At 40.4% G+C, this 15,390-nt stretch overlaps 1 protein-coding gene across 1 annotated transcript in view; it reads right to left on the bottom strand.

Annotated features, from left to right (window-relative positions):
- Positions 1–15,390, bottom strand: part of igdcc3 (immunoglobulin superfamily, DCC subclass, member 3) — a 52,168-nt gene that overhangs the window by 13,389 nt on the left and 23,389 nt on the right. The window contains exons 3-7 of the mRNA XM_076110129.1: positions 7,404–7,548; positions 7,153–7,283; positions 6,804–6,941; positions 4,184–4,342; positions 423–588 (exon numbers count right to left, since the gene is read on the bottom strand). Coding sequence (XP_075966244.1) covers positions 423–588; positions 4,184–4,342; positions 6,804–6,941; positions 7,153–7,283; positions 7,404–7,548 — 739 coding nt within the window. The remainder of the gene's footprint in view (positions 1–422; positions 589–4,183; positions 4,343–6,803; positions 6,942–7,152; positions 7,284–7,403; positions 7,549–15,390) is intronic.

The following is a 15,390-nucleotide window of genomic DNA, read 5'->3' as shown; positions in this document are numbered from 1 at the left end:
TTTATATAAAATGTGGCTCATTAGAAAGTTGTACCAGTCATCATCCTGTTGCATGTGTACATGTAGAATATATACATATATATACATGGACAATAGATTAGTGCATCAAACGTAAGCACTGCATACATCTCAAAAAAACATGATGCCAAGAACATTGGAAAGAAAAAAAGCAGATCTCTCCTTAACTAAACAACACCACAGATTATGGCGTCAAAAAGGGGGGGTTGCTTAGAGAAACAATACTTCTGACAGTGTCAACAAAAACTTAAAAAAAACCTTCTCTATACGTATATTTAGTGCAGGGCTATTGTTTTGTTTTGCTTTGTTATTTTTCCCACAACCTGACAAAGTATTACAAAGTGGGTATTCTTGTATATATTAATTAATTTCCGTAATATTAAAAGGAAAAGTAATTTGTTCACCTGTTGTTGTTCCTGAGTTTGACGTGTCCCCAGGGCTCCAGAATCTGTCCGTTCTTCAGCCAGGTGAGCTGGGGCTTCGGCTCGCCCTGAGCCTGGCAGGTGAAGACCGCGTTGGTGCCGATGGGCCGAGCGATGGACTGCGGAGCTTGGACGAACTTTGCTGGAGCTGAAAGAGGAGGGAGACAGCGAGTCAGATAAGATGGCCACGGTTTACAACCAAAAGGACGGTGCCAGATAAATAAGTTCCAGAGAAACAAACTGGAAGATTCGAGCATAATCCAGAGGTGCAAAACGCAAAAAGAAATTGCAGAAGGTACAAAAAAAAACTGTAAGAAAACATTAAGAAAATCGAGGTTGACAAAAACGCAAAAGAGAGAAAAGCAAGATAGAGCGAGAAAGAATGAGAAAGTGAAAATAGAAGAGCCCACGGGGTATACAGGCAGCTGTCATTTATTAAAAATAAGTAGTGTACTGCATTATAGGGGTATTGTATAAATACTGTTGTAAATCTATGAATTACGGTTAATTAGCAGAATTAAAAGAGACACCAGATCAATGAATATAAAGGGAAATAAAGAGAGAGAGGAGCCGAAAAGGGGAAGGAAGAGAGCAAGACAATCAACAACAGCATTACTTTGGGACGAATGTTCTTTAAATCAAACAAGACATTTACATGAAAATAAAGTGATGCAGTTTATAGTTTCATAACATGTCGTCTCATCCCACGCTTTCAGCTATGGTCAATTAGTGGTAATAACTTATTCATCTGAAATGATTCTTTCAGCAGAGAAGGTGCTTTCTTTAAATCGCAGAGCAATTACTCTGCTGGAGTTTAATTCTCCTCTGCACTCATTATTGTCCCAGTGGTTATCAGTGATTTGATAACCTGAATTATTTATGCCTATATTAACTAAGAACATTTTTATAGTAATTATAATACCTCAGAGACATCACTAGAGGGTCGAAAGCTGGAACAATAGGCGTTGTCATATTGCGTGTTATTAAAAAAAAGAAAAGCGTTCCTACATTCATTTTGTGCCGGCCCTTTAACTCATCATTACCTGGTGGGACTGAGCAACTGGAGTCAAATTGTCATATTACGCCTTTAACACAGATGTTGGTTGGATTAAAACAACATTGAATTCTGTTGAGTGAGCATTAACAGAGAGAAACCTGTATCAGTGAGAAACTGTTGCTCACAAAGAACCTAAAACAATTCTTGAGTGTTTCTCAGTTTCAAGTCCGCTCATTCCTACAAAGACTTAAATCTTAAAAACAGGTCAGAAATATATACTGTAGTTTAAGGGCATTATTGATCGTCCTACAATTGCAGTTGGTAGCAAAGGTTATTCAATCAGGACAAAATAGTGCATTTGTTGGGGACTATTTTCAGCTGCGTATTTGGTGCATTAGTGAGTATTCACTGTGGATGCGATTGACTGAAAACAAACAGCAGTGTCAATAGTTTTTGGACAACAATGGAGGTCTATGGCACAGAAGAATAAAATATATCAGCATTTGGAAACATACACAATACTTGTTACTAAGATCGATATATTGATGATCTTTTCAAGGGATTTATAAACAATGAGAAAACGATTGATTCACACCATCCTTATCCTTTAATGAAATGGCCACGTATAGCACTTCAAATACCTTTGTGTATTGCTTTTGTGATGCATGTAAGCATTTCCATTCTCCCATTGGAAAAGCTAAGGGACCCATAGGCACTTGAATGGAGGCTGCTGACAGCGCGTGATGGTCCTTTCATTTATATCTCCCTCTTTCCCAGCTTCATTCTCTCTTTCACTCGCACTCAATGTGTTCTTTAAGGGCTTTCTTAAAGGTGAAGGTCAGAGGCAGCTCCCGAAGATATCGATTTACACCTGTAAGGGTGTGAGTTAGATCATCAGCACCATCCATCCATCTTGCTCTTGTTTTCCCCTTTGGGCTGTCACACTTTGACTCCTCCGGTCTTTGTTTCTGAAGCTAATTAATTTGCTGTATCAGTGCATTTGTTTGACGTGTGATGGTTTCACAAGACCTCTGGTCTGCATTCATTAAGAGTTGGAATTCTTGACCGCTCTACTCCTACAGTCACTGACATCCTCTCATAAGGACATACGAAAGTTTTGTTTTTTTCTAACTGAACTTCATGTATTCGGAGTTAAGAGTACACCTTTGTTTCCACAAATCAATGACAAAACCCAAAGACATTGACACATAATTAACATCCATGGCTTTTCCTCTTTGTTCCTGCTAGGGTAGGGGCTTGTCGCAGACTTGACAGGCAGAAAAAAATGAAATATTGATCAGGATCAATATTGCTATGGGCTGAAGAAAAGTGTGGTCTATCTGATCAATATGTGAGTGAGGCAGATGCTGCATGTTTCCTGTGACAATTAATGCACTGGGGGCCACACACAACTTGGCTGCATCCCATTGATCAAAATGCATGTCTCTGACCTACCGTCAAACATTTTACTGGTTACAACACTCGTGTGATGAAGAATGGACAAAGAGAATAATATAACAGAATAAAATAACAAAAAACACTTTCAGAGAGCAACTTTAAAGAACAATACCAGTTGTGCATGTTACAGCCCATTGACTATAACTATACTGTATATGTAATTTATATAAATGAATAAACATTACTGCATTTACTGACATTTTCTATAGTTATGTTCCAGTATTAAAATATCCTACATTCTTACATTAAAGATTCACTGGACTGCAGCTATGCCTTGTTGTGACATTCATAGCCACAAAGCCATCGACATCGTATATAGAGTTTATCAGGATTGTTCCCAAGAACAACTATTGGGCTTGAAAAAATAAAGAGTAGCAAAAATTACAACTACATTTGTCTGCCTGTTGCATGTTATTGATGACATTGTTTGTATGTTTTTGGCCGCTGAAAATGAACTCAAAAGTGCTATTGAGATCAAAACCTGCCATTTAATGTTAAGTTTGAAGGATGAACCAGCTTTTCATTTATTTTATTGTATGTGCCTGTCCATAGATACAGGAAAACACCACTACACTAACGAAGCCAATACAAATCCTCTCCTGTGGTAGAATGTGTCATGCTGTGGCAGAATTGGATTTTAAAAAGTTATGGGAATGAAAGAGAAGTGTCCCTGTGGACGCTGTGCTCAGTGACTCCAGACTAAACACATTCTTTGTTGCCCTATCTCTAAAAAGCAATTTGCCATAAAAGATGTAATTACTTAGTGCCTCCGCAAATATACTATACTGTACATGATGTCGTGTCCATGTGGATGGGCCAACATTGGTAAAAACTCTCTTAAATAGTATTTATTTTACAGAAATTATACTTCTTAATGTGATGTTGTAGATTTGTTGAGTTATATGCTATTTTTAACCAATATTGATGGCACACGGCACTGTGTTAATAAGTACATTTTATCATTTATATTTTCATCTCCACCTGGCTGCCATAGTTGAGGATTTGAGTGATGATGCTGTGATTGGTTAGTTATATGAGCTGTTTGTCCTCACTAGGAGGAGATCACTCACTCTTTCTCCTGTGATAGTAGTGTTTTTTAATGCTTAGTGGGAAGGCGGTGAAGTGATGATGATATGGTAGTCAGGGTGCCTGCACAGATGTCCACCCACAGAATTCACAAGCTTTACCTTATCACCTGACCACAGCTGTATTTGTACGCTTTCAGTTTCCCTCCACTACTCCTACCTAACCTTTTGAAAATAGCCCATTTCTTTTATCCAGAACTCACCTTGGACCACCAGACGTCCCTGAGCAGTCCTACGAACACGGGTCCCTGGTTTGTTAGCGGCACACACATATACCCCTGAGTGCTGCACACCCACATCTGTGATCATCAGGTTCCCTGTGCCGAGGACCTGGATTCCCTCCACACCGATGGGACGGCCGTCTACTCGGAGAAAAGAGAGAGAGAGAGAGAGAGAGAGAGAGAGAGAGCAGTTAAGAAGGATGGCAATAATTCATGTAGGCACACAACAGGACCAGGTGTGCACCTGTACAGTATGTGTTCATGTTAAGTGGGGGTGAATGTGGTGAATGTTCTAGAGTTAAGGTCAGAGCCGGCTTAAAAGACTAATTAAATGTACTGCACATTTACAGACAGCTTCCACAGTGAAGTGTGTGATGTCTTATGACGCAGCCGCCCGTACAACAGACACAAGGGTAATAAAGAGAAGAAGTTATTGAGTTTGTGACTGCTGCGTGTGCGGTGTTCATGCTGAAATCAGTTGTCTTAACTGGGAGCTTGATGTCAGAGTGGCATCCTAAAGAATACCTTCATCATCAGTTTTTTTCTATTAATGTTTTTTATTGTAAGTGCAGCTTCTCTAATGGATGTTCAGTTAATTAAAGCTTTCACACTTTAGCAGCCCTTTTCTTCATTCTTTTGTCCGTCAAAGCCTTGAAGTACATTTGCTTTTAAACCGTTACACAGGATATGTTCCAGCTGCCACTGGGGGACCAAAATACGTTCACTGCAACTTCTAATCTCCTATCTCCTTACACAATCCATAGCTGCCTAGTCTCTGCTCTCGCTGTACGTACATGATAAGCTCACACTTTCCTGTGCTCCCTATCTGTAGTCTCTACCCCAACAATGACTCCAGTCTGCCTCTGATATTAGCTATGGGGCCAAGGGGGCATTTTATTCTCATCTATGACTTCCATCTGCAGCCTGTAAGCCTGTATGGTCCAGATTTGAAGTTTTAAAAATAAAAAGCCAGTCGGGAGGCAGGGGGATGGGCACCTGCATGCACAGGCAGGAGTTCCAGCCAGAGATACAAACCATATGGTAGTCAACAGTGTTTTCTTAGGTGTACTTTCATATCTTTAATGCAACTAATTAAGGCAAGTTTAAACTATCTTTCTTCAAACAGCTTGTACTACTGCATGTGTCAAAATAATACAAACGTAGCAATATAAAACAAAAATATATAGGGTCTAATAATGAAACACACAATTAAACCTAACAAATTAACCACAAAGAGAATATAGCATTGCTATAAAATCAGTGTAAAGCTGATGTGAAATTATGAGTTTTGAGATGGTCTTTGTTCAGAGACTCTGTGTTTACACGTCCTACACTTCAAAAGGCAATCATCACAGCAAACACACACTTCCTTCTAGATTTTTCCAACAAGACAATTAAAAAGGGCTTATTCTGAAGATTTAACCTCTCTCCCAGCTTTCTGAGTGAAGTCAACAATTCAATTCAGCCATTAAATTAAGTAATCAGATGTAAGATGGGATCTTATGGTGATGGATTATGAAGAGGACAATATTTTTAATTAATCAAGACAAATTATTAACATGAAATAAATCACTCCAACTTGCCTGTCAAGTGAATTTGATCTGTGTCTGTCATTGTGATGTGTTTTTATTGCTTTTCTGCATTTTTCAATTATCATTAACTAACTTCTCAGTCCCGCAAGCTTTTGTCTGAACAAAAGCAGTCGTGTTTTTTTCTACTATATTTTGTTCTCTCTCTCTTGCCCCCCCCCATCAGTTTCTCTCCATCAGGCACTAATTAACTTAGTGTCAGAAAAGAAAGAGCACAGCAGCTAGCAGGCTGTGGTACTGTTGAATGCATAGCAGTAAACAAACTCTGACTGATGGGAAACTATAAGATTAATTACGCATTTTAGCCTCCCTGCTGTAATCTAATACACACAAATCCCATTGTGTTAGCATTTCATTCTAGCGACATTGTGTAAAGCAATACCCTCAATCAGATTATACCCAAGTGCTTGGGAGGGGCAGCAATTTACATTTGGAACAGCAAATTGGATTGGATAATAGGTAAAGAAAACAGATACCAGATTGAAAAAATGGTTACGACAGACTTTGAGTGATAGTCAAGAAAAAATACACAAGCATGGCGGGAGGGGAGAAACTAATCGTATCTGTTTCAGCACCTCGTAGCAATTACTCAGAGGCTCGCTGATGCTTCGATGGAGATTCAACTTCATGAGGAGATGAAGCATGCATTCATCAACACAGAGTCGAACATCATGTTTAGCCTCAAGGCCAAGTGATGAATCCCACTGCCTCATATATACGCAATAGATGCTCCACTGTATCAAATGTATTCTGTGCACACATTACATTACACAATGCAGGACAGATCAAAGCTGCGCTGCAAAAAACATACAAGCACACAAGGACAAAAAGTACATATGACCCCCACAAAATACTCAGATTTCACATGCATGGATGCACACTGTGATTTTACTTCGGCTCAGTCACAACTAATTCCCCAAATGCAAACACATATGAGCAGAAGGAAATATTCCATCTACATATATGCACCTTCTGGGGCCTCTTTCTTTGATTTGAAAATGAATTGTTCTCACCTAGTCTGCTCCAAGACACAATGGGCCGAGGGTATCCGGTGGCAACACACTCCAAGATGGCGGTTTGGTGAACAGTGAGGGTAAGGTTTTCTGGACCGACCACTATCATAGGCTCTTTGTAAACAGACGACTGAGAGCCTAGAGAAAAGCAGGGGAGAGGGGAGAATAAGATGGGGACGAGCATGACGGATGGCATCCTTTAATTGGATTTCTCCAGAGTGCATTAGCTCAATATGCTGATATCTCTTGAATCAGGCAGAGGAACAATATGTTTAGAAAATCTTGGACATATGCTGGGTAGATAGCCTGCTCGTGGTGTTTGGATGTAAAATGGATTAAATATAACAACCTGAAACAGTGAGGAGTGCTTCAGTGCTGTGTTTCACTCCTGCACTGTTGTGGGCCACACAGCAAAACTTCCCACTGTCCTCCTCGTGCACTCCTGTGATCTGGAGAACACCTGTAGGCAGAAGAGTGTACCTGCGAGAGAGTAAAAAAGACACAAGACAGAAGGAGACAAATACGATGAGACCTGGTAAATGACCGATAAAGTGCTGCCATCTCTAATAAGTGTCATGCCGTGATTTGGTTTGGTCCAACCTCTCGTCCTGGGTGTACACCGGGCGGCTGTCTTTTTCCCAGCTGATGACAGGCTCTGGCAGACCATGGATCTGGCACTGGAATCTAGCAACACCGGACTCCTCAGCATGCACCGACTCTGGTTGGACATGGAAGTCTGCCATAGCTGTAGAGGGAGAGAGGGAGAGGGGGATATTAGGTCATATCATCACAACAGCCAGCTGTAAAGTCCTCCTCTCTACTTCTCTGGAGAGAAATCGTTTCTAAACAACTAAAGACACCAATGCCAATGGTGTTCAACTACTAGCCCCTGATGTAGTAATCTACCCTGGAACTACAGGAGCTGAGATTTGAAAGCCATAACATTGCAAGACCTTTCATTTTTAATAAAGTTACTTGGTGATGGAAGGCAACTGGAAGAGATGTACAGTATATTTATTACTTGGATTATTTGATTAATGTTGTTTTGATCCAACAGTTTTCCGAAATCCTATATTTCTTAGAAAACTTTCTTAAAACCTTCCCTACAAATGTCATCGTGAAGAAACGCGGTCAAGTTACAGGAGCATGTCTGCCATTTCTGCTCAAGAGAAGACATGACATATGTACTGCACATATAGATACAAAACTGTATCTGAGTCATCCTTTACTGAAGGGGATCTCTAAGTATATAAAGTACAGAATATGCATGTAAATATGGATTTTTTGCTATATGTTGCCATTTAGTATGTAGGTCAGGCGTGTTTTTAAAAATGCATGCTAACACAGAGAAAGCAACACACACGTCGCCATATAGCAAGACCAGTATCAACAACCCTACAGAGAGCCTCACTCAGCTGCATTCACATATCTACTGCCGGTGCCAGCACACAAAAGCAGCATCGAAGGTGGAGCCAGCGACAAACTCAATTAGAGAGAGGCCCTCTACTTCCACAGTTCTCCCACCTTCTTCAACACAAGTGTACTCATTTAAATGTCAGCCATAATTAACTTGGACACAGGAGGACTTATCTGAACACTGTTAGCATAACAAGAGGGACGGACCCCTTATTATTTCATAACCTCCTGCTCTTCCCAACCTGTAGCCTGCATTAATTCATTACTGACAGGATGAGCAGAAAGCAAGCGGCAACTACTCTAGAGGCTTATTCATGACTGAGACATGCTTGGTTGTTGTCTGCTTGTCTTTCCACTAATTTCTTTAGTATCGCCTGTTTGTGTCCCCTTGTGTTAATTTTGCAATGCAGATAGTGATTTCAGTCTGTTTGCAGGCGTATCTACTGCTTCTGCATTTAATCCTTTTTTTTACATGCCATTCATATTTGGAAAGGGTTGATAGTACAGTTTAAAAGGTCAGAATTGAAATGAAACCAAAAGGCATGTTAATGGCCAAGAGACTGAGAGAGAGAGTGGGGGACACTTCATATGTGGCGGCACTTTAGACCAATGTGGCTGCGTCAGTGGTCCAGATTTTTCCAATTTCATAGTTTAATGAGAAGCATGGCATTCTCCAGCACGACTTGACCTTCGATCTATGAGCGGATATATAGAGCTCTGATGAAAATTGAAACATGCTAATTTAGTATTCTTCCAGTAGTGACAGCTCACTCTTCCTACGCTATGAGTTCTCTGTGAGAAGAGATAGCACGGCCACTGTTTCCATTGTTTTGTCTCAAGATAAATAACACTCAAAAAATCGGACTGTTTTTCTTGGTCTATCTACTATGTGGCCACAGTTGTATATCTCACTGATGTAATTCGGCCTAAGTCAGGGGCCCAACTGCAATTTTTCCACCTGGGACCCACAACCTTCAAGCCATAAAAACATTTTAGTCCAACCTCACGGTGAAGCGTAGACGGCTTAAATGTCACAGAGAACATCAGCATTATTTTACCACCAAACCACAAATACAGCTCTTTGCATGTTCTTTAAATAACAACTGTTACATCTATTATTGTATATTTCACGATTCACATGACAGAATATTGGCCCATAAGGACATTTTCACCGGTTCTCAATCAGCAATACTTTCTGTCTTGGCGCGCTGTAATACGGAGCCTGGGGCAGAGACTGGCAGAGTGTAGCACCGAATGAATTAAAGTCTTAAAGCACCGTCACTGAGAAAGGTTAGGAGTGGACAAACAGCTAGGAATCCCCCAGAACTTAATACACAGAAAACAAGCACAGTGACTGGTGAGACCAAAAGACACTTTCTGGCTTGGAATACAGTCTCAAATTAAGACACACACATGCAGAAACTCTGCCGTTTGTACTGTCCATGTGTACTGGGAACACAGGGGACATGAAGAGGGAAACAAAATTGCACTTGAATGGAGAGGAACAAAGAAGTTTAATAGGAGGACCAGAGCCTATAAGAGCTTTCTTGGGCATCTTTGTCAAGTAGTCATGGTGTCCGCTGATCTGGCGGTTCTGTGTGTCCGCCTCCAATAACGGGCCCCACCCTTGGCCATCATGCATAAAACATGGCTTCTCTAAGAGGCCCACACCCCTGCGACCATCGACACACTCGTAGGATCAGACACAATCGGAGACATCATAATAGGGTTAGATACGCAGATAAACACATACAGAAGCAGAGAAACTTGTTAACCGTCTGTGGTAGATGTAAAGGAAAACAGCCGTTCGTAATCTGCATTGTGCATTTGCCTTTTATTGTGTGCTAGGTTGCAGAATCAATCTAAAGTGATGTAGCTCAGCTACAGCACATAAACAAATGCAAAAAGCTACTTCAACAGAAACAAGCAACTAAATCAATCTCCCCTCGATGCTGCAGGAAAAGACAGACACACATGTGGCACTCTCACTTATCCCAACACCCAGCCCTAACAGACATGGTCCTATATTGTTTTTCACTCTTCCTTTGCTAAGTGTTGACAGTCGCTCACACATGATTAAAGACTGTCCACTACCAGTATGATGCTGTTGGCTTAAATGGAGCAAGTCTAATTACTGCAATAAGGCAGACAATGGTTGGGGTTCATACTAAAAAAAGAATCCATACACAAGTGCACACGGAGGACATTGCTCCTTGAACATATGTCTGACGGTTCCACTGTGACAACCATAGAAGAAGAATGAGTGAGGGAGTAATATGAGGGAAGGTCACCGACAGGAAATGTGAAGCACGGTGATTTAGAAGGGTAGCTGTGCAGTAAATCAGGTCTTGTCAAAACTCTGGTCATCTAATGATAGCCAACAAGTGAGTGGCACTGCCTGGATGTTTCTTTCACAATTTAAGATCAAATAGTTCTATAAGGCATCATAAACAGGCAGAAATAAAGATGACAATTTGTTTTAAAAGTCAAAATTCCAATTACTGAAAATCACCAAGACTCACAAAGGACGCACTCCAAGTGCTCATCTACTGGTACTAATTATTAGGTTTCGAGGGCCAATGACGAGCTGAAGGATCAGTCGATATTGATGAATGTTCCATCCTTCAATTCCACACTACTGGTCATGTACAATTAATGTATGCAGTACAAAAATAAGATGCTGTCAGACTGTATGCAGAAGTTGCTCCAAATTAGTGTGAGTCAGTAAGAACTAAAAAGAATATGCTTGTTTACAAAATCAAAGATCAGAACAAATGCAAAACAGAAAAGATATATAAGAATATTGATTTAATTTGTGGAATAGTTTTGGAAAGGAAATACAAACACATTTAGAAATAACATATTCAATAATTAGATGATTAACAATTAAAAAAATGGTGTATGAACACTAGTGTGTAAAGGATCTTTTGTTTTGGACTTTGTTTGGGAGTATAACATACCTATATCTAAACTTAATGAGAATCGTACAAAATAATTTCAGTGGAAATTGTAGGTTTAATAAATTCGGGCTTTAGCCTACACCTTTTCGGTCTGTATAAATTTGCTTTAGTTTGTCATTATTTAAAAAATAATGACTTCATTTTGGTTTATTATTGTTTATGTGTATTAACTTTGAAAATGACCGCAATAAACTAAACTAATACTAATACAACAGATATTTAAGGTTGTGAATTTTCTGTGGTTTTCCATGATCAACTCAGAAGTATCTATCGAAGAAATTAAGATTAAATGGTGATTACTTGAATGACCCCTAGCTGCCTTATTTTTTTGCCCCAAAGTAATGATCCATTTCTTTATTGCTCAGTTAAACACACACACACACACACACACACACACACACACACACACACACACACACACACACACACACACACGCACACACACGATTAGGCAACAGAGAATAATTAACAAGGTGATTAAAAGCCCAAACTGCTGTTTTCTGTTACGACTCCTGCTGCAGTGACCAAATCTGATGAGACATTTCCACTACAGATATGTGGTCACATGTGAAGTTTCTTTCCTGTGCTGTGGATGATTCATTGATATGACAGAGGTAATGATGCTAGGGACATGCATCCTACAGCACCATTCAAACCTGCAGCTATGGTGTAAAGCTTCAGTGATGTTACAATGTCATCTCCATCCCTCACATCTCCCCTTGCCTCCAGGCCACCCCCCACTCTACCGTTCATTTCAACCGTTTGCTCTGCTCTTCATCGCATCCCTCGCCCCAACCCCAAGAGCCCTCTCAGGCCTGTGACATCATTAAGCACATGTTGTTCAAGCAGTGGTGATGACTGCCGTACCCACCCCACCCCCAACTCGGTAAACCAGTAAAATAGAGATGACGCCCATAAATAATGGAGATAGTGTACGGTGCTATTCCAGCGTGGAGAGCCCACACTTCAACAGCCTTTAAATAGGCATCCCTGAAATAGCAGGTCCCTGTGCTGGGACCCTAAAGATGGCATTTTAATGCAGATGTGATATTTTATTGGCTCCCTGCCCCACTAGGCCCCCCTCCACCCCCATACTGCGCCCAAGCCTGGGCACTCGTGTTATCAATCTTATCACCTACAAAAGGAAGGGCTGCACGTGCATGGGTTGCACTCTGTCTTCCCATGACACACATTAATTCCCCTTCTTTTAATGCTTTGGCACATCAACAACTTCCTGTGTCAGTACCTGCATGAGCCAAAGCATCAGTTAAGCTGCATATCTGCCATGCACATTCAGCTGGGAGATGTAAGGATGTACGTGAGGACAGGAAGGCTCAGGAACCAGACCTATTGATCATTTATATTAAAAGCTCTCCAGACAATATACATGTAATATACTGTATCTTATAAAGCAGGAGGTTACAAGCATGTTGTATTGCTATTTTTTTCGAGCAGTTCAGCTGTCATACCTTATGTTTTCTTATATACCTGGCATTTGATCAGTCTTTACTCAACAGGCACATGTGGCAGTCCAGTGCAAACTATGTTGTAGACATGGATTGTCTATGCCTAAGTTTTAAGGCGCTAGATGAAATGTCAGGTGATCATTAAAGTTATTACAACATTCTGATGAGGCCAGGAATCTGAATACCAAAATTCATTGCCAACCATCCAATAGCTGTTGAGATACTTCACTAAAAAATAGAAATGTCTATCTCATAGTGGCACTAGAGGTAAGGTCCTCCAGTAAGTCATTATTTATTCTGGACCAGAGTGGGGGAACAAATGACCAACAGACCCACATTGCTGTCCCCAGAGTCACAGCACTAGTGTGACTAAAGACTACCTGCATAATCACATATATGGTTTTACAAATATCAATATTGATGGTGTGCCCTTGATCCAAATGTAGAGAAATGATGTTGATAGAATCTGCCAGCACAGCATGAATCAAAGTCATACAATGTAATCAAACACATATCAGAACACACAGGTCAGCTAAATGTCAACCAAAGAACACATATCTTGTCCACTTCAAACACCAACCTAGTTTTTATATTCATTATTTTGCCTTTCCTTCACTCGTCTTTGGTGATTTCCACCTATTTGATTTCCTAAACTCACAGCTGAACATGACAGACTCCCTTACTTAACCCGCTCACATTACAAAATCATTTTTGACTGGAATTGAATTGCCTTTTCTGCTCGTGTTGTGAGCTTGTTTGCAGTAGGCTTTCCTGTGGCGTGGTTGTCCTTAGTCTGTTGTGTTGATCAATACTGTGGAGCTTGTGTGCAATAAGTTAAATATAGTAAGATTGATGGCTGCTATTATGGCTCCCTGTAGAAGGTTGAGGGAGCAGCATTGCTACAACAGTTACCATTCACAATAATACTTAACATTCTTTCTCTGTTTAATAACCAAGGAAGTTAATAAGAGGCAATGATATGTACAAAATATAAACCCCTGTTCATTGTAATGCAATCCAACATAAAAGTTCTGTATTTAATGTTACCTTTGTATTATAAATCATGAACATCTACAGTTCCATGATCGTTGAGTGAAGTTAAGTCAATCTGCTGATGATGACGGTGCAATAATGCAGTCGAAAGCTCCAGAACGAGTAAGTTGTAACTGTTTTGCCAACTTAATTTGTAAAATTGAATCCGTAAAGAAATTTTGGGGTTTGTAATAATTATGTTGTACTGAATAGGAGCTGAATTAATTAGTCAATTGAATATTCATTCATTCATTAATCATATAGCAACTATTTTGATAATCAACTAATCTCCGGATTTTTTTGAGAACTAATGGCACTCGTTACAGCTTCTCAAGGCTGGTTTCTCATCAGTCTCGATATTAAACTAAATCTCTTTGGGTTTTGAACCGTTGGTTGGACAAAAAAAGCTATTTGATTATGTTAAATTGGACTTTTTTGAGAAATTAGCAGTATTATATAATGCTTAGTAAACCCTTTGGCTGCTCAATAACATTATAGGATTGTCTATATGCATAGCAGCCAAAGCAAACATTATTTTACTGCCTGCCAAGATGGCCAATGTTGAACAAAAACTGAAAGAGCATAATTAAACAGTTTAAAATGTTAAATACAAAGTTAGCTATCACTTGCCGTTATACCATTATAAGCTACGTTTGGCAAAGTAATTAAGGTAAGAAGAGAACAGCTTTTGTTGTCAAACAAAGAGAGTATGATGGGAAGGCCCATTTCTCACTGTCTAGTTCTCCCTCCCCGTCCCCCATCCCTCCTAACCTCTCCACTCCAGGGACAAAGCCTGGGCCTCCCCTGTTGGCCTGCTCTGTGCCTGTGCCTCCATCACACTTCATACTCCTGCGCCACCTCAAGCCTCTTCCGCCCTCCACACCCCATCGTCCCTCAGGCCTCTGCTCCTCACACTCCAGCACCCACAGCCCCTGTACTCCTGCTCTGCCCCTGTGGCCCCAAATCACAGCACTAAGCCTTCTTCAGTCACTTCAGCATGCAGGCCCTAATTAAAGAGACCCATTAAAGCACAACAGATGCTGAACATTAAGGGATTATTTAAATAATTCCCAGTTGCAGCTTGGATAAGATTAGAAACAAGTGAGAGAGTGAGAAGGCTGGGACATCAGAAAAAGGAGGGTTAACATAACAGACTAACCAGTTGATTGACCAGTTTGATTTGAAACTGCTCCTTGTTAGTGTCAACCTTGTTGGTATTGTCTCCTTTTAAAATAAATAAATATTATAATAAGTGTTTGTTCATGTAGAGATTCACAAGCATGAGAACAAAAAGAGTTGTCCTTTTGTAACATTTAAGGTCTAACTGGGTGTAAAACTGCATACTCATTAAACAACTTCAAACATTAACTCATGATAATCAGAGACATGGCTCAAAATTGCATCTTTTCTACTCTCAGAAGACTTCACTACTCCAATGGTATACGTTCCACACTGTCTATCACAATCTTCCTTTCTCACATGCAGGTGGGCCCAGACCGTCCAGTCACTTCACCATCTAGTGTCTCATGGGGAGCACTTTTGCCGCACTGTAAGCGTTGTTAGCACCGTTAGCTGTGAGCCACCGGCTCGCCAGAGCCATTGAGAGGCAATCGAAATTCTCCCAATCTCGGATCTTGTAGCCTAATAGTTTTCCATTTCTGTTTCCTAATCGTACACTGGACGCACAATTCCGCTTCTGCTTTAGTAGAGCAG

The sequence above is a fragment of the Anarhichas minor genome, unplaced genomic scaffold, assembly GCF_050575085.1.
Source record: "Anarhichas minor isolate MPS153535 unplaced genomic scaffold, ASM5057508v1 ptg000042l, whole genome shotgun sequence".
Taxonomy (NCBI): domain Eukaryota; kingdom Metazoa; phylum Chordata; class Actinopteri; order Perciformes; family Anarhichadidae; genus Anarhichas; species Anarhichas minor.
This window is presented reverse-complemented; position numbering and strand designations above follow the sequence as displayed.